The sequence below is a fragment of the Petaurus breviceps genome, unplaced genomic scaffold (assembly GCF_028583685.1).
Source record: "Petaurus breviceps papuanus isolate PSGF00001 unplaced genomic scaffold, PetGlider_PUasm1.0 419, whole genome shotgun sequence".
Classification (NCBI taxonomy): domain Eukaryota; kingdom Metazoa; phylum Chordata; class Mammalia; order Diprotodontia; family Petauridae; genus Petaurus; species Petaurus breviceps.
In genome coordinates this window covers 13,290,496-13,310,862 of record NW_027186324.1, presented here as the reverse complement: position 1 = coordinate 13,310,862, position 20,367 = coordinate 13,290,496, and the positions used below count along the sequence as shown (strand labels likewise).

Here is a 20,367-nt window from a genome sequence, read left to right as displayed (position 1 = left end):
CTTTGAAGGAATGGAATTCTGTTTTATTTTAATGAATTACAAAAGTGTCATATGAAGGAGTAAAATGAATCCACTGGCAGGACGCATTATCTTTTACAGTTGATTCTTTACAGTTTGACTGGTCAGGCCTTGGGTACTGATAATTTTTATTTTTTATTTTTTTTCTTTATTTTTATTTTTTCCAAAACATTTTAATGTTATTTTATTGAAAATTTTTGTTCAAAAAATTAGGAAAGCAAATGGCTGAAATCTCCCCAAGACATGCCATAGTTCAGGCCTTTTGGGGGAAAAGGGTGTAAAACCAAGCATAAATAGCTCTCCTGCAGACTGCTGCTGTGAATATCGTTAAGGTTCTGATCATATAGTATAGTGGACTGTCTATTTCTTCAACAGTAAACTAAAACAAAACATTCACAGAAACCAAAGTACAACATTCACAGCAATACAACATAGCAACTTCTTACTAATGTGGCCACATATTCATTCAGTAAGTCACAATCTGAATCAATCAATATTAAGTACCTATCTAAAGTCTTCTTTCATCTTGATTAGAGACTGGCTTAGATTGGTCATCCTAAACTCAGTCACCTTAAAAAGCAGTCATCCTTAAGGAATAGAAAGGTCTCCCACCCCTAGGTCACATAGACTTAATCTTGTCAGTCAGCACTAAGAACCCAAACAAAGATCCTTTCATCTTAACTCAGGGCTGACTTCCAAACTCCACAGTTCCTCTTCCAAACTCCAGGTTCCTCCTCCACACTCCCAGCTCTTTCCTGAACTCACCCAGCTGTCACCTGGATTCACAGGTGGGCAGCTCCCAGCTCCTGTTTCAGCTCCACCCTTCAAGTTTAGCAGAGTTACAACAATACTATCATTAATTCACTTCCTGCCTGTCAAATCAACACAGACCAACAGACAGGGTCCCTGTCTGAGAAACCGAACAGCAATCATCAGTAAAGTCCCGGGACTTCTGAAAACATCAGCAAAACCCTCCTTCAGGACTTCTCTAAACAGACAGGAAAGTCCTCTTTCAGGGCTTCTGAACTATCAGTAAGGTCCCAGGGCTTCTGTAAGAGCAGCAACGTCCTCTGTCAGCAGACAGGTCTGACAAAGTAACCTCCACACAGACAGAACAGACAGACAGAGTGCCGGCACCACAGCCATCCTTCCTGACAGTTCGGCTCAGTCACCACTGTGCTTGAGCTTTAATATCCTCAGCTCCTCATTGTTCTGCCTTCCTCTTATGTCCTTCCTGTTCCTGACTTTGGTGAGTTCCTCCCACAGGTTCTGTTTCTAACAAAGGCTTGATATAATCACAGGTGAGGCTCAAAGACTCTTGAATAGCTGAAACAAGGAGCTAAGTACAATTTTGCTTCCCATTACAAAGGGGGGTGGATTATTTCTGGGTTTAGGACCAGGAAAGATGGAATTTGAGAGATTAAATTATATAGTTTAAAGTTAATAGAAGAAAATGAATGTTAGTAGGACTTTGGACAGGTGGTAACCCTAGTCACTAAACTTTCTGATCCCTTAACCTTTCTTGGTGTAGTATTATCTTAGAGTAGGAGGGGAAGGTGAGAATGTCAGGACATTGTATAGTTGAGGGAGAAATTACATGGAGAACACTATTCAGATGAAAAGTCTTTCAAGAAGCAATAAAAAGGTACAAATATTTCAGTTATTCACTGTTTTGTTTCTTAATGCTGGAAATCATCAATTGTTTTTTAATAAGAGAAGGATCAAATCCTTAAGGGGAAGAAGGGCAGCTTAATATTTTTTTAAATTACATTTTATGTTAATTTTTAGTTTACATGATTAATTTCCACAAGATTTTGAGTTACAAATTTTCTCGCTGTCTTCCCCCTATGCACCACCCCAAAACATCGATCCCATTATATACCCCCTCCTCCAAACTGCTCTCTCCTATATCCTACCCCATCCCCCCTCCAACTTTCCAGTAGGGCAAGATGGATCTCTATACCCCAGTGCTTGTATATCTTATTTCCCAGTTGCATGTAAAAAAAATAATTTTGTGTATATATATATATATATATATATATACACACACACACACACACACATATTTTATATATATTATATATATTATTTTGTATATATTATTTTATATATAAAATATTTTTTAAAAATATTATTTTTAAAAAATATATATATATATATTCATTTATTTATTTATTTATAGTAAACATTTTATTTTAAAACTTTTAATTCCAGATTCTTTCCCTTCCTTCCTCCTCACCCACCCTTACTGGGAAGATAAGCAATTCAATATATGTTGTACACATATAGCTATGCAAAACATTTCCATACTGGATATATTGTGAAATACTATCTTTCCCTCCATCCTATCCCACCCCCCACTTGTTCTATTCTCTAATTTGACCCTGTCCCTTTTCAAAAGTGGTTGCTTCTGATTTCCCTCCCTCCCAACCTGCCCTCCCCTCCATCATCCCCCATCTCATTCCCTTCCTCCCTACTCTCCTGTAAGGTGAGATACTCTATTTAGTGTGTATGTCATTCCCTCCCTCAGCTAAACTCAGTGAGAGTAAGGTTGACCCCTTCCCTTTTGCCTTCCTGTTCTTCCCCTCCATTGTAACAGTTTTCCCTTGCCTCTTCTCTATGAGATAATTTACCCCATTCTGTCTCTCCCCCTCTCCTCTCTCACCTCTCTTTTTAAAGCTATGATTTTCATGATAACTCTGGAAGTCTGACTGTCCCTTTAACAAGGGAGGTGCTCCAACTCCAGGCACACGTAAGCAGCTTGCTGCTGGTGATTTGAATTATTTTTGATAGATGGAGACGGAAGTGATTCACTTCCTGTTATGCTCTCCAGTTAAGTGTGCAACTCTTTAATCAGAGGAGACAAGTATTCCACCCAGTTCTGCCTCTCTGTTGTCTGGCTCTCTTCCTTTCTATGATATCATGAATCGAGAGCTAGAAGAAGCCTCAGCGGTTGTCTCATCCAGTGCTGTCATTCAGTCAATTAGGAAGGATTTATTAAGTACCTGGGATGTGCAGGTGCTGGACCAGAGCTTCCAATCTAATGGGGGAGACAGTATGCTAAGAAATCTATACAAAGCAATCTACATACAGTATAAATAAGAAATAATTATAGGGGAGAAAGCGCTAGAATTAAGAGGGGGGAAGACTTAGTTCTGATTTAAAGGAAGCCAGAGACATCAGTAGTTGGAGCAGAGGAAGGAGAGTATTCCCAGGCATGGGAGAAGAGCCAGAGAAAATGCCGGGAGCCGAGAGATGGAGTGTCTTGTTGGCAGAGTGGTATGGAAATCATTGTCATTGGTTCGAGGAGTATGTGTTGGCTAATGCATTGTTGGTGAAGTTGTGAACTGATCTAACCATTTTGGAGGCCAATTTGGAACTATTCCCAAAGGGCTATAAGAAATAATGAGCAGGCAAACTTCAGAAAAATTTGGGAAGACTTGATGCTGGGCTAGGGGAACGGAGCCAGGAGAACACTGTACATAGTTACAGCCACATTGTATAATGACTAACCTTGATAGACTTGGCTCTTCTCAGCAATGCAAGGTTCTAAGACAATTCCAAAAGGCTCATGATGGAAAATGCTACTATCCACGTGCACAGAAAGAATGACAGAATCCGAATGCAGAGGGAAGCACCGTGTGCTCTCTCTTTATTGTTTTGTTTTGTTTTCTCCTGGGTCATCCTATTGTTTACAACATGACTAACATGAAAATATGTTTCATATGAATGTGTATGTAGAGCCTATATTAGATTGCATGCCGTCTTGGGAAGGGGGAGAAAATGTAATACTCAAAAGCTTGTGGAAGTGTGGGAAAATAAACAAATAGATAAATAATGTGTTGGGGATAAGCATATAAGAAGTCTGGAAAGGCAGGAAGTGGCTAGCTCGTGAAGGACTTTGAATACCCAACAGAGGATTTTGTATTTGTTATGGAGGCAATAAGACGTCACTGGAGTTTAGGATGTAAGGGACCTGCACTTTAGGAAAATCATTTTGGGGGTTGGATGGAAAATGGGTTGGAATGGGGGGAGGCTTGAGGCAGGCAGATCCAGCAGAAGGCTAGTGTAGTGCATCAGGCATGAGATGGTGGCAGGATCAGAGGAGGGAAAGGGGCATATTTGAGAGATGTTGCAAAGGTAGCATCAGGAGACCTTGACAACAGTTTGGATATTGGAAGGTGAGAGACAGTGAGGAATCCAGAGTGACTTCATGGGTTGTGAGTCTGAGAGACAGGGAGGAGGGTATTGCCCTCTGCAGCAATAAGGAAAGCAGAAGAGGGAGAAGATTTAGAGAGCAAGGTAACGTGAGTTCTATTCTGGACAGCATGAGTTTAAGATGCCTGTGTGAAAGGCAGCTGGAGATGGGAGATTGGAGGGGAGCAGAGAGACTGAGGCTGATAAGTGTATTGGGCAGTCATCGTCAGCATAGACATTTTAGCTAAATCAGTGGGAGCTGATGAGATTACGAAGTATCAGAAAGGGAGAAGAGGGCCCAGGATAGAACCCCGAGGGATACCTAGAGTTAGAAGGCACGATTTGAAGTAAAAAGTAGTTCTGAGAGGTTGCAGAATTTGCCAAAAATCATTCTGGAGAAGAGAACTGAGCTGTAATGATTTTGTGTTCTTGCAGGAAAGAAATTAGGCCACTTTTTAAAAAAGAAAAATGATACAGTAATAAAGCAAAATGAGGAAAACACAAATAAGTGAAAAAGTTTTTGTAGCAGAATGAAAAGCTGTACAAGTTGATATTTATTGAACTATATAGCTAGAGTGATTCCAATATAGAATCAGATGCTTGGTGGACTAAAGGTAAACTTTTCACATTTTTGGAAATTAAAATGTAATTTCTTTAGCCTATTTTCTCTCATCTAAGGATTTATCCCATAATTGGTTATAGCTGGAATGTTAGAATCATGGAACTTTAGAGAACAGGGCCTTAGAATTAATCATTCCCTTACCTAATGTAGGAAACTTCAGATTTCTGAAAGTTGCTCATCCATCCTCTGATTAACTACCAAGGCGGAGATCAGTACTCCACGAGCCAATTCCTTTTTGGATCATAAAATTTAGAGCTGACAAAGGAGAGAAGTGAAGTATAGGCAGGGTTAAGTGATTTCACCAAAGATTGCCTTGATGCAGAGTCAAGATTTGAATACAGGTCCTTTGATTCCAAATCAAGGATTCCTTCTGTTTGACCATGAAAATTTGTAATCCTTTTGTTAAAATGTTTTCCTTCATATTGATCTGCAGTCTTCCTCTCTAACTTCCACTCATTATTTATAATTATGGGTCCTGGAGCAACAACAAAAAAAATAAGATATTTCAAACCAGTTTTTTCCCTCTCTTCTGTTCTTCAAGTTGAACACACAACTTTTCCCTCCCACAAAATTCTAGTTACCCTCCTCTTGACTTCTTTTACTTTGCCAATTTTGCTCTTAAAATTACAATTCCATACAATTCCAGATGTGGTGTGATGGATCTATTACTTTCTTCAGTTGCTTTTATTAATATTGGAACTGACCTTTGTGGCCCTCAGCCTGAGTGCTATTCTTTCTTAGTGGTTCTTTCTCTTTGGCACTGGACCTATATATGGCTGGGTTCAGTCACTCTTGATATCTTAGCAACCATTAATAAGAATTATTTTTATTTATTTAAAACATTTGTGGGTGTGTGTACATATACAAACTGATGAAGAAAAAATAAAACAGCCCAAAGATAAAGGTGGGAGATTTATAGCAATATGGAGGTAGATTGTCCCCTAGGGCACTTCCAGAAAGACCATCCTTACAGATTTTGAGAGCCTTAGGAGTGGATTTGAAGAAATATAGTGTGTTAGTTGCTCAAAATTTGGCTTTTAAAAGTACTAGGGGACATCTGGTGCCAAGATCGCAGAGCAAGGAAGGGACTTAAAGCCCTCCCAAATTCTGCTCCAAATAACTAGAAAACCTCCTCAGAATTGATCTAGGAGCAGGGAAGCAGCTTACCAGCCTCGAAGGAAAAGTCTGTCTTCCTGGGGTGGGAGGGGAACAAGGTCTCCGAGCAGGAGCAGCAGTATCCAACCAACCTCACAACAGGAGGTCTGTAGCAAAGCTCCAAGCCTGGGGCAATCCACCAGCAAGGCCCTGTCTTCTACAGGCCAGCAGCCCCCTATGCAAATGAGTAGTCTTTGTGGTACAGCAAGGGTCCACCCCGGGACCCACTCCCAGCACAAACCACTAGCAAGGCCTTGACCCCATTGCTGACCAATAGTGAAGCCCCATCCCAGGTCTAGCCCCTGGGGCCTACCAGTAGAGAGACCCTGCAGCAACAGACCTGCACCTAGGAGCAGGCAAGCAGCCTTCCTCACCCATGGGAGGCCAACAGGAAGACCCCACCCCCAATACAAGCTGGAAGGGAAGCCTACCCTTCAGAGGAAGCAAGCAGCTAATCCCTGAATCCTAGTGAAAGCCAGCAGTTAGCCCCAGAGCCCCAGTACAAAAAGCTTGGGATATTGCAGAACCAGAGCCCAATTCTCACCTGAAAACACCGAGTCACCAAAAACAAAAAGGCAGAAAAAATGGACAGCAACAAAAAAAGAGCTTGACTATAGCAAGTTACTATGGTGATAGGGAGATTTAAGGCATAAACTTAGAAGTGGACAGTAGTGTCAAAATGGCTACATGTGAAGCCTCAAGGAAAAATCTGATTTGGTCTCAGGCCCAGAAAGAATTCCTGGAAGAGCTGAAAAAGGATTTTAAAAAGCAAATTAGAGGGGCAGCTAGGTGGTGCAGTGAATAGAGTGCTGGCCCTGGAGTCAGGAGGACCCAAGTTCAAATGTGACCTCAGATACTTAACACTTACCAGCTGTGTGACCTTGGGCAAGTCAGTTAACCTCAATTACCCTGCTTTCCCCCCTCCAAAAAGAAAAAAAAAACCAATTGGAGAAGAAAAATTGGGGAAAAAAATGAGAGTAATGCAAGAGAATCACAATAAAAAGAGTCAGTAGCATGGGAAAAGCTATGCAAAAATTTATCAAAGAAAGTAACTCCCGAAAAAAATAGAATTGGTCAAATGGAAAAGGAAGTACAAAATCTCACTGAAGAAAATGATTGCTTAAAAATTAGAATTTGAACAAGTGGAAACTAGTGACTCTATGAAACATCAAGTACAATAAAACAAAATGTAAAAAGTAAAAAAAGGATAAAAGAAAGAAAATGTGAACTTTCTCACTGGAAAAACTGACAGCCATGATTAGAAAAAAGCCTGTACAGGATCTTTCATGAAGTTATCAAAGAAAACGGCCCTGAGAACCAGAGGAAAAAAGAGAAATTGAAAGAATATACTAATCACTGCCTGAAAGAGATCCCTGAATGAAAACTCTCAGGAACATCATGGTCAAATTCCAAAGGAGGAAGTATTGCAAGCAGACAAAAAGGATCAGTTCAGTTATTATGGAGCTACAGTCAGGATTATACAGGAATTGGTAGCTTCCACGTTAAAGAACTTGAGGGCTTGGAATATGATATACCAGAAGGCAAAGGAGTTAGGATTACAACCAAGAATCACCTGTGGTTTATGATTGTAATAGAATATTATTGTGCTATAAGAAATGACATGCAGGATGATTTCAGAAAAATTTGGAAAGACTTAGACAAAGTGATACATAGTGAAGTGAACAGAACCAGGAGAATATCATGCACATTTAATAACAGTGTTTGATGAAGAACTGTGAATGACTTAGCTATTCTCAGCAGTACAATGATCAAAGACAATCCCAAAGGACTGATGGTAAAGCATCCTATCTGTCTCCAGTGAAAGAACTGATACTGACTGAGTACAGACTGAAGCATGTTATTTTTCACTTTCATTTTTTCTTTTATTTGAGTCTTCTTGTACAAGAGGACTAATATGAAAATGTTTTACATAGTTGCACATGTATAACCTATAACTGATTGCTTGCTATCTTGGGAGAGGGGAGCACTCAAAACTAAATAAAAATGTTAAAAAATTGGAAAAAAAAATACCAGGTGGTTAAATCATGCAGTTGCAATAGTGGGGGGTTATGGGGTGGTATTATAGAAAGAGGAACCCAAGAGATCCACTTGTATAACCCTTTTTTTTCTTTCCAATTACATGCAAAGAGAGTTGTCAACATTCATTTTTATAAGATTTTGAGTTCCAAATTTTTCTCTGTCCTTCCTTCCCCCTCCCCAAGATGGCAAGCAATCTGATAGAGGTTATGCATGTGCAATCATGTTAAACATATTTCCATCCATGTTAGTCATGTTGTGAAAGAAGAAACAGACTAGAAGGGAAAAACCACCAAAAATTCCCCCAAAGTAAAAATAGTGTGCTCTGCTCTGTATGCAGACTCCATAGTTCTTTCTCTGGGTGTGGATGGCATTTTCCATCACGCGTCTTTTGGAATTGCCTTGGATCATTGTATTCCTGAGAAGGGCTGAGTCTGTCATAGTTGATCCTCCTACAATGTTGCTACCATGTACAATGTTATTCTGGTTCTGCTCATTTCACTCAACATCAATCAGTTCATGCAAGTCTTTCCAGTTGTTTCTGAAACCCACCTGTTCATCATTTCTTAGAACACAATATTATGCCATTACATTCATTATAACACAACTTGGTCAGCCATTCCCAAATTATCAGATATTCCTTCAATTTCTAATTCTTTGCCACCATAAAAAGAACTTCTATAAATATTTATGTACATGTTGCCCCTTTCCCCTTTTTAATGATCTATTTAGGACACTGACCTAGTCGTGCTTTGGACATAGTTCCAAATTACTCTCCAGAATTGGAGTAGGAATCCGTTCACAACTCCACCAACAGTGCATTATTGTCCTGACTTTCCCACATCCTCTCTAATATTAATCATTTTTCTTGTCTGTTATATTAACCAACCTGATAGGTGTGAGTCAGTACCTCAGAGATGTTTTAATTCACATTTCTCTAATCATCACTGATTTAGAGCATTTTTTCATGTGACTATAAATTGTCTTGGATTTCTTCATCTGAAAACTGCCTTCTACCCTTTGACCATTTTTCAGTTGGAGAATGACTTGTATGCTTATAAATTTTACTCACTTTTCTACATATTTGAGAAATGAGGCATTTATCAGAAGCTCTGGCTGTAAAAATTGTTTCCTAGCTTTCTTCTTTTCTTCTAATCTTGACAATCATTTTATTTTTCAAATGAGTAAACTGAGGCCCAGAAAAGTGAATCAACTTTTTCAACCAGAGTCTCATAGTAATGGTAGAACTAGACCAACTATTGACAATAACAGTCAATGTTCCTCTAGTTTTTTACTAACAGCCACTCTGTGATATAGAGAAAATCAGTGTCATTATCCCTATTTGATTACTTTCAAAACTGTGATTCAGAGAAGTTAACTTATTTAGTGTCATGATATCTGTAAGTGTCAAAAGGGAGGTTGGAATCCATGTTTTTTCTGGCATCAAGTCCAGTGCTTTTTCAGATATATACTGGGTTTATCTTTTGATTTCTAGTTCTGTGTACTTTGTAGTGTGTGACATAAGTATTTATATGTAAAAGATATTTTAAAATGCACCTAAGTAGGTTAAATGGTTTTTCTGAATTTCTAACAATATAAATTTTTCAAAAACTATCACTTCCTTTAAAAATAAGTAGTACAGAGAAATGATAGCCCCACCCAAATTTAACTTTGGTGCCATTCCTTAAAGTTAGCTTTTTAATAAAGTAATTTTCAAATTAGCATGGAGAGGGAAACAGCTGTGATGCAGTGTAAAGACCCCTGCATTAAGAGGCAGCTGACTTGAATTTAAATTCCATCTTTGTTTCTTACTACTTATGTGATGTTATATAAATCACTGAAACCTGTAAATACTGTCTATAAAGTAGGAAGAATAAAACCCAGGCAGTTAGGTGGTACAGTGGAGGATATGAATTCAAATCCAGTCCACAGACACTTAATAGCTGTGTGACCCTGAGATAATCACTTAACCTCTGTCTTCTCTTCTGCAAATGGGGATAATATTTTCCAATGTTGTGAGGATCAAATGAGATAATATTTTAAAGTACTAAGCTCAGTACCTGGCATATGGTAGGTATTATATAAGTGTTATCTGTTATTGTTACTTGGTATACCTACTTTACAAATAATTTGTGAAGATTAATTGAGATAACGTTATAAACATAAGCTCCTTGAGGGCAGGGACTTTGATTTTTATCTTTGTACCTTCAGAACCTAGAATGATAATAACTGTTTAATGAATGCTTATTGAATTGGGTTATTGTAGAGATGTCCGTGTTGTTAAGTTTTTAGTAATGATTAAAGATGAGACTTTTATTGCAATGTCTGATATTAATGTAGTGCATTAATTACCTCTCCTGATGCTCTAAAACTTCTCATTATAGAAAAGTAGGATGGGAGCCTGAGATATCTTCAATTACGTATTCAACTTACCAGGGTCCCAGACATATTTTGAAAATTTTAAAGAAACAAACCAAATTAGAGACTTCCACTTCTTTACAAAGAAGAGATGAAACATCTGATTCTAGTGAAAGTGCCCAAACTGGAACTGGAAGTGAATCAGAGGCTTTCATCTCTCCAGATTCACCAAACAAGAACCACCCAGATCTTCTCAAAGGTCCTTTAGAAGGTGCCGTTTTAAATAACAGTAATTACAAGGAATCTGTATCGAATAGGCCATCATCATCCACTGAAACTATCTCTAATTCTGTAGTGGAGTCCTGTTATCATCACCCTTTAAATTGTGTGCCTGTTTATAAAATAGACAATGATGCGTTAGGATCAGTGTTATTCAGGAATGAAACCAGAGACCCTGGAAATCCTGCTTTTCAGAGGATAGTGGAGCCCAAACCCACTTGTCACAGACATGGCAAAGATGTGCCTCAGATTCCTATGGGAAAGGGAGGTCCCAATTATCTGACTGCTGCTGTGCTGACAAACGCCATGGAAGCTGATGCTCAGACAGTTCCTAGTACGACAGTGTCAGTTAACAGCTCAAGCCAGCAGTGTTCTGAAGCATCAGCTAAGGACACAGGAACAAGGGAAAGGGCACAAGACAGACCTCTGGACTCCAACAGGGATTTGGTCGAAGCAGCTGAGAAGCTGGTGGGTATCATTTTGGACTCTGTCAGGCAAGAACTAGAGTCCACACATTTAGGAGTTAACTACCAGGCTTGTAATGCAGTTACCCTGAAAGAAGAGGCCACTGGTAAAAAAACATCAGAAGAAAAAGAAAAGACACTGATTCAGCTACCTGACCATTTGTGTGAGTGCAGTGTTGAAGATGTGTCAGAGCACAAAAGAGAAGAAAAGGCCTTTGTTTTAACTACTGTTGGTGAGAAGAATCTCCTTATTGATACCAATAAAATGGATATGTCTAATTTATTAATAATCAAAGCAAAGGAATTGGTCAGTGAGGTTATTCATGGTGCCCAACAAAAACTGATAGATGGTCATTACAGAAAAACTAAGTCCAGGTACCATACCAGAAGTACTGGAAAGGCCAATGCCACAAAGATTCTGAACAATGATATCGTTAAACCGCATTATATTGCTCAAGGAGTCTTGGCTTCAGAGCAGTCAGAATCCCAAAGCATAACTAAACTTAGTGAAAATAAAGAACCAAAAAGTCTTTTGACTAAAAGGAATTTAAATAATGACACAGATTCAACGAAAGGAAGAGAAATAGTGCCTTATCAAAAAACTTTATATACTGGAAGTGGATTTGAACAATCTGATAATGTAGAATTGCCAAAATCAGATGTTTTACTCTCAGAGAACATATTCCATAAAGATTTAGATGATAAAGATGTACCATTAACCTGTAACAAAGAAGAAAGTGAAGCGCAAAAGGCACCATCCCAAATAGAGTATGCGGGTAACCACAAAACTCAGACAGAAGATCCTGGAACACTTGCCTTAAATTTCAAGTGGCCCCCTTTCATGAAAAATAACAAAGTATATACTCATTTACCTAGCACATCCAAAGGCAGTTTTTCTGATAGTATTATATGTATTAATGAAAAACACCTACCAGGGCGCAGTAATAAATTACTGCCTAATGCTCTGTTAGATATGGGAAAAGTATACAGAAAAGATGCGGAATTTAATATGGGCAAAATTGAGATAACACCCCCTATGCTAGAAATGGGAAAAGAATGCAAGACAAGTACTGAATTAAATGCAGGAAAAAGTGAGCCTTCAATGTTAGAAATAGGGGAAGCATACAAAATGGATGCTAAATTAAAGGCAGGAGAAAATGAGCAGATGCCCTCAGTGTCAGAAATGGGGAAATTATATGGAAGAAGTGAATTAAATATTACAAAAGTAGAAGGTTCACCTGCCAGTTTCAAAATGGGAAAACCATTTAAAAGGAACAGTAATGAAATGACACCTGTCATGATAGAAATAGAAAAGGTATTTCGAAAGGATATCAAAGGGAATGTTGGAAAAACTACAGTGATATCTACCAATTTAAAAATGGAAAAAACACACAGAGATGACCTTCAGTTGAATATTACACAAACTGGTTCAGCAAAACCCACTATCTTAGAAATAGCAAAAATGAACCAAAAGACAGCTGAAGAGAATATTGGGCCAAGTGAAGTGATACCTGCCATGTCTGAAGGGGAAGAAGTGTACCGAATGGATACTGAAGAGAATTTTGGAAAAACTGAAATGAGGCCTGTGGAAACGAAGGAAACTGTGGTGCTATGTGACAGCAAAGCTCAGTCACGGTCTGAGGGACGTGAATTACCTACATTGAACAAGGATTGTGAAGGAAACAGTGGCCTCATGACACTGGATTGTTTGCCTGAAGATTCCAGACTAAGGACAGAAAAGAATCTTTGTGTGACTGCAGTGTGCGGGAAAGAAAGAGGTCTGGATTATGACATTGCAAATGAACAGCCACGCTTATCGTTTATGCCACAAGATGAGCAAGGTAACTCTGCTTTCACCATTTTGTATGAAGAACCACTTCAAGATGAGGGCCAGTATTTACCTGCCAAAGAAGGGGGGGCACATTCCCTGGGGTTTCCCGAAGAGTGCCCCAATGGGCTTCCGCATGTGCTGGCATGTGAAAGGTCTGAAAGTAGGACTGATCTTGTCCATCACTTTGAAAAGGAGAGTAAATCCGGTGAGATGTTTGATAGTGACAGCTCTGAAATGTTCTTATCAGTAGAGGCAAAAAGATACAAAGTCTATCCATTAGCCTTGTCTCCTATTTATGAAGATGACAGCTCCCAGGAAGAGATCCTATCTAACGACGTCTCCCCAGGTCGCCGTGGATCGAGTGCAAAGTCACGAGATGGTGCTAGTCAGCCCTCCTCTGTGCTGTCCCTTCTCCAATCAGTGTCAGAGCGCTTAAGGATGAATTTTGATGATGGAGAAAAACTTGAGACAGAGGAAGAAGTAGTGGATGAAGATGAGGAGGGACCACGACATAAAGAGATGATTCTGAAAACTGGAAAGAGAGAACATGTTACTTTTCAACTTCCAGATTGTTCAACGATGGTTTATCAAGGAGAGGACCAAGAAGGAACTGGCTCTTCCAAAATGCCACTTTTTCTTTCAAATGAACCCACTACCTCTAATCAGCAAACTGTCCTGTGGCAAGACAGGTCCTTACTTTACCATGCACCAGGTCCTTTTCTTCAAAAGTCTGACCTCAGTTCTAAGTTACATTCATCTTTCAAGAATGTATATAATCAGTATCTGCAAACGACCAAAATCTTATCACCTGAGAAAGAACCCAAGTTTGGAGGTAATCTTCAGGAAACAATACCCAAATTGAGTACTTGTCCCGAGGTAAGTTATTTTACTTGAATATTCAATTTAAAAGATATATGTGTGTGTGTGTATAAAATATATATTTTACACACACAGATATACACACACATATATAAACGATAGTTTTTTTTTATAGTAATACAATCTAAGGGGTATATTCAGATATTGGATAAGCATTCTGATGAGGTGTGTTCAATGGATTTTTTTGTTATTTTGAAGTAGCATTAGGAGAGGCAGGATAATATAGTGAATAGACTAGCCCTGGGTGTTAGAAAGACTTGTGTTCAATTTCTTCGGACACATACTTACTGTGTGACTGTACAAGTCACCTAACTTTTCTCAGCCTTAGAAACTCTCTAAAATTATAATTTGCTATTCTGCATTGGAAGAGTTTCCTCACTTGGATTTCTCAGCAGGAGCATAGCATTTTTTAAAAAGTAGTCTTAGAGATAGGGATCCCTTAAATAAAGTATATGTTTATTTAACTTAGTGGAATTTTGGCTACATTATTATTACAGTAAAGAGAATCCCCCCCACCCCCAGTTAACTAGCAGTTTATTTGTACAGTTCTTTGCTGATACTTAATTTTCAAATCCATTTAAATGAGAATATTTTAAAGTTTTCAAGATAGAGTATCTGGAAAGTTGTTATTTCTTGTTACATATACCTATACTTATTCATGTTTGTGTGCTGAAAACATATATGTATTCAGTAATATTTTAAAATATTTGCTTTATGAGGACCTCAAACTCCTAACATTTCACTAGGTAACAAAAGAATTAGTATTTTTATTCTGTTTTTTTTCTCCTATAAAAATACATATTCAGCACCGGCCCCAGAGTTGGGAGACCTGGGATCGGTTCCAGCCTCAGATACTTAGCACCCATACAAAATAACTGGCCATGTAACCTTGAGCAAGTTACTTAGCCCCAGTTGCTTAAAAAAAATACATATTCATATTAAGAATAAAGAGTAAAACATGAATTAGTTTCCTGTAGCTTCTTTTATCAGTAGCTTTTCTCCCCTGCCACTGTCTTCTTTTCTGGAGTTTAATGAAAGAACCGAGTGAAATAAATGATGGCTTATGCATGCAGATAATGCATAAAACATTCAGATAGTTCTGTAATTCAGACAAGAAACATATGACTAAAGATAAATCTTATTTTTCACTCTTATAAATACCTGTCTACCTTTTTGCATCCACTTATTTGCGTGGAAAGTTTGTTATACAAAGTAGGATAGAAGGAAACTTTGGACAGTTAAAAGAAATATAGTTGAAAGTGGGGTTGGAACTCCCACTTTTTAGTTAGAAAAATATTTTATGAATGCAGTTACTTTTCTCCTTCATTTAAATATATTCATTTCCTCTTTGGATAAATTGTTCTGCATACAGGTTTTGTTTTTGTTTTTAGTAGTATTTGAGATGATGCAATTTTTATTAGGCTTGCCACAGTCTTTATCTCTGTTTTCCTGTGTTGGTCAGACATTGTGAGGAATAATGCTTTAAAAAACAGTCAAAAATGTAATGTAAAAGTTTTTTTTAAGTTCAGAACTTGAAAATTATGTTATCCAATTAACTCTTCATTAGATATTGATTTGTTTTTTTATAATTTCAGAATCCCACTGATAAGAAAAGCCTGAAAAGTAACCCCAGGCCTGGAAAGGTAAAGATACTTGTTTTCTGTAGATACACATAAAGGAAGAGAGGAAGCAGAGGCAGTCTTTGGGGAGAGGAAGAAGGAGCTTTGAAATCTTATTGTAACTGACTTAGAAGAGAAAGATTGTATTTTGCCATAGGTCTGCATCTACACTAGTTAATTTTTTTGTGTATTTAGAAACAATTTTTAGCACCCATTTTACTTTTTCCTGATAAATTAGTCGTATCTTTTCAGATGGTCATCTATGACCTTCACGGAAGCAAATATAAACAAGAGATTTACAGTAACATCCTTGATGCTACATCCTGGACCTTTCCAAATGGAGCATTCATCAGAGTTGTAAGAGGATGGTAAGCGCTCCTCATCTGAATCTTTGCAGTGTATTTTCTGAAGTTGTGTACGTTTTTCCTTACATTTGTTTTATACGTACACACACACACACAAGTGATATCCCCTTTCTCCTAGTTTCTTTCATAGAAGAAAACATTTTAATTAGACGTTTATGATGTGGTGAATATTCTTTTCCTTTCTTTTTGTCAGGAAAGGTAAGCTAATTCAGTTAACTTGACAAGCAATGCTGCCCTCTGTGTGTAAGAACTTACACGTATGTTCTTTAAGGTTTACACACCACTTGTGTGTTTTTATAGAAACGAGGTGACCTGTCCATGCTTTCACTGCTTGGTGGTATGAGTCAAGTCTTCCTGATTCTTTAAGTCACATTCTTATGCCAATTCAATATGTCAGTCAGTGGAGTATCATAACCAATGCTTCTAAGTATGTTTTCATGGTATTATTGCATTAACCAAGTCAAATTCCTTAGAATTTTATCACCTTGGCTGTTTCAACACACACTTGAAAATGCCCACAAAAAGTAGTGAGATGTTCAGAAATGTGGAGGCTGAATGGTGAAAAAATTACCTAAGACACTCTGTGTAGCTCAAAATGTCCTTTGATAAATAAGCTTTGTGAAGGAGAAACATAATTGAAAACCTCATTTTTTTTCTTTTTTGATCAGTTATTACTATGGAATGAATACTTTCCCCTGGATTTACTAAAAATTAGTCTAGAATGTCACAGAAAATATTTAGTCTGTCTTACTAGTATTGATAATTTTGCACTTTTATAATGTGCCTGCCTTGTCATTGAAATAAACATTACAGTTTATTATTGGCTTTATCTTGGTAATACATATTAGCTGTTAAAGTTGGACTATGGTTTTGTGTGCCCTAAGAATGAATGTGCATGTATGTATATGTATTTGTATATAAATTACATATATGCTCAGATATATGTTTATGAGACAGACTTTGACAAAAAAAAATTCCGTTCCAAATTTTGTGTGTTTCTGTTTGTTTGTTTTTTTTAGAACAGTCTCATTGGGTAAAGATTTTTAAATATATCCTGTTTAGAAGCAGAAATTTATACTTGTCATAGAAAAAGATATAAACCATATAAACATTTAAGGAAAACAGAAGTGCTATGATTTATAATAATATCCTCACGTGCCTATCTAATTATATCTTAAAACAAACTGTCTGTACCTTGATTTTTGTTGCTGTTGTTACTGTTTCTTTAGCTGGATTTTATATGAAAAAACACATTTCCAAGGTCATAAATGTGTTTTAGAAGAAGGAGAAAAAGTGCTCAATCGTGACTGGATTTTTCGGACTAAAAAACATCAAACAAGAAACTTTGTGATTGGCTCTATCAAGAGAGTACTAAAGGTATCAAAAGTGCTTTTTTTTTAAATTTTCGATAGTTTTTGTGAAGGAAATCTAGTTATAGCATACCTGCATTTTTAAAAAAGTTAATACTTAATGCTAATGATCTAATTGCTAGCTTGATTTTTTTCCATTAAGTATTTGTGCATGAACATGTGACTTTTGATATTGCATTTTTTAAATGTAGTATTGTAAATTATTCAGAGAAAAGGAAAAATAAGAATTTTTTTGTCATCTATTTGGCAAACACTAAAGATTACCAGGAGTATGCTTCAGTGGATGAGTATCATTATGTCTCTGTAATAGAGTTATTTGTGGGGGTTTTTCATGGTTTAATTTTTTGTCTTATATGAAAGGAAAATTATATTTAGGGACATTGAAGCAAATCTGAACTTTTCTTTGAAACAAATAAACGAACAAACAATTGTCTTTTCCTAGCAAGGATTTCTAAACTTAAAGTCACAACTGAATTTGTGGAATTTTTGTTTTGTTTTTGGGCTAAGTGATATAATCGGGTGTCTTTGGTCTGCAAATTTCCCTTGCAACTAGAAAACTATAATTATATCTTTGGTACAATTGAGTGAGACTTCTGATATCATCTTTGATGCCTGTTTTATAAATTTGTAACAGTCTCTTAGCTGGATTAAAAAAAATGTCATTAATCTTAAGTGAAATAAGTTTTTATGGGCCCATATGTCGTTGTAAATTCTGTAAATTCTTCACTTTCTCTCCTCGGGATTCTGGGTATTATAAAGTTTGTTCATATATCATAATTTTTGTGCTTTTGCCATATGAGGTTTGGTCATAGAAAAGAGACAGCAGTGGAGTAATTCTACTGAAAATTCTTAATTCCTCAGATTAAACTCATGTGTGTGCGTGTGTGTGTATGTAAAATTCTAACCTGAAAAGTGAAAGTTTAATTTTGAACGTTCTAGAGTATTAAGAAGAAAATAGCATGATTGGAAGGGAAAAAATAAACAACATATGATAGCTAAAATGCAGATAATCAGATAGGAAAAGGGGGAAAAACAAAACACAAAAGATGAAAAAATTATATGCACATATACATACACACATACATGCGTGTATGTACATACACACACACTTTCAAATTTATCACACGTTTTTTTTTTTTAATTGACCCACCTCATTGTAGTATGGTCCAAATGCTGTTATTAGTTATTTAGGGAAAAGCCACCACCAAACATGGATATTCTTTGTTTTTTAACTTTTTGGAGGATAGTTGGGGTTAAATGACTTGCCCAAAGCCACACGACTAGCAAGTGTACCAAGTGTCTGAGGCCGGATTTGAACTCACGTCCTCCTGACTCCAGGGCCAGTGCTCTATTCACTCACAACCTATCTGCCCCTAAAAACTGAAATTTTTTGACTGAAAAATTAGGCCAGTAAATATTTATTAAACACGTGCTATAGGCAAAGCCTTTTGCTGAGCACTTGGGATACAAAGAAAGAAAGAGACAGCCCCTCTAGTTAAGGAATTCACAGACTAATGAGGCGCTACATACAAACAAGCTATAGGTGGGATAAAGTGGAGATAGTCAAAGGGAAGTCAGTAGAGTTAAATGGAAGTGGGATTTTAAGTGAGAAGCCAGGAAGCCAGAGAGACAGCGATGAGGAAGAGAATTCTAGACATGAGACAGCCACTGAAAATGCCTGCAGTGAGAAGACGCAGTGTCACTGTGCAAGGAACTTTAAGGAGACAATTATCAGTCAATCACAGAGTCTGTGAGGGAAGTAAGAAGACTGGAGTGCGAAGAGATTGGAGTGCCAAGGATTTGGAGGTCAATGGGGTCAAACTTAAATAGACAAGGGGACCATTAATTTATACATAAGGATTTCTGCCGCCTTCATATTGACTAAGTTTTAAAATCTTATCTATATTTGTTGTATTTTTATTATTTGTTAAGTATTTCCCAATTACATTTTGATCTGATTCGGGCCTCACTGGGGAGTGCTGTTGACTGTGTTTTGACACCTCTGCTGGTAGGGAACCACCAGAATTTATTGAGTAGGGAAAAGGTGAGGTGGTCAAACCTGCCCTTTGAAAATGTCATTAATAACAAAATGAAGAATGGAGTAGAGTGAGGAGAGACTTGTGGCTGGGACAATCTGTAATATTGCAATAGTCCAAGTCTGAGGTGATGGGGGCCTACACCAGGGTGATAACACCAGGGTCAGAGGAGAAAAGGTGGGGGGAGGGAGTGGACAGGAAGTGTCACAGAGATGGACAGGACAGGACTTGCCAGCCGGTTGTGGATGAAAGAATGAGGCATCAAGAACAACTTGTAGGTTGTGAGGAGGAAGGTGCCACCAGCACCTTCAGCCACAATAGGGAAGTGAGGAACAGAGGAAAGATAACGAGATCGGTTTTGGACATGTTGGATTTACGGTGTCTGTTAGATATCTACTTTGAAATTTCTAGTAGGAAATCAGAGCAGAAAGGTTAGGAAAAGATAAGTCAATTTGAGGATCATCAGCATAGAGACGATAATTGAGTCTACAGGAGCAGTATAAGAATGACAAAATGCATTAGCCCTATTAGCAGCATATCTAATTCTGGCTTTGTTTTAAGAAATGACTATAGACAGTTGTTTCAAGATAGCTTCAGTGCATAATTTCATCAGCATCTTGGATAAAGTCATAAAAGGCATGCTGGTCAGAATGGCATATGGTTTAAGAGTAATACCTAAAATATCATTTAAGTCAGGATCCAGAGATCATTAACTTAAACAGTGAGCCACATCTAAATAAGATGAAAAGTATTAGAGACAAAGCTAAACATTCTTTGTTGTTTAGTTGTTTCAGGCATGTCTCACTTTTTGTCACCCTATTTGGAGTCTTTTTTGTCAGAGATAATGGAGTGATTTGCCATTTTCTTGTCAAGATCATTTTACAGATGAGGAAATTGAGGCAAACAGTTAAGTGATTTACCCAGGGTCACACAGCTAGTAAGCCTCTGAGGCCAGATTTTAACTTACGAAGATGAGTTTTCCTGACGCTAGAACCAGCACTCTATCTACTGTGCCACTTCTCTGCCCTGTAAAATTCTACATTTGTGTGTAAAAAAAAAAGTACAGGATAAGAGAAGGAATGGCTAGATAACAGTTTGAAAAATATCAGGAGATCTTAATGACCTGTAAATTCTATA

General features: G+C 37.6%; 1 protein-coding gene across 3 annotated transcripts in view; it reads left to right on the top strand.

Annotated features, from left to right (window-relative positions):
* Positions 1-20,367, top strand: part of CRYBG3 (crystallin beta-gamma domain containing 3) — a 145,868-nt gene that overhangs the window by 56,587 nt on the left and 68,914 nt on the right. For all 3 annotated transcript variants that reach the window (XM_069100731.1, XM_069100732.1, XM_069100733.1), the window contains 4 exons: positions 10,414-13,837; positions 15,436-15,483; positions 15,712-15,827; positions 17,054-17,201. In XM_069100731.1, the coding sequence (XP_068956832.1) occupies positions 10,414-13,837; positions 15,436-15,483; positions 15,712-15,827; positions 17,054-17,201 (3,736 nt within the window). The remainder of the gene's footprint in view (positions 1-10,413; positions 13,838-15,435; positions 15,484-15,711; positions 15,828-17,053; positions 17,202-20,367) is intronic.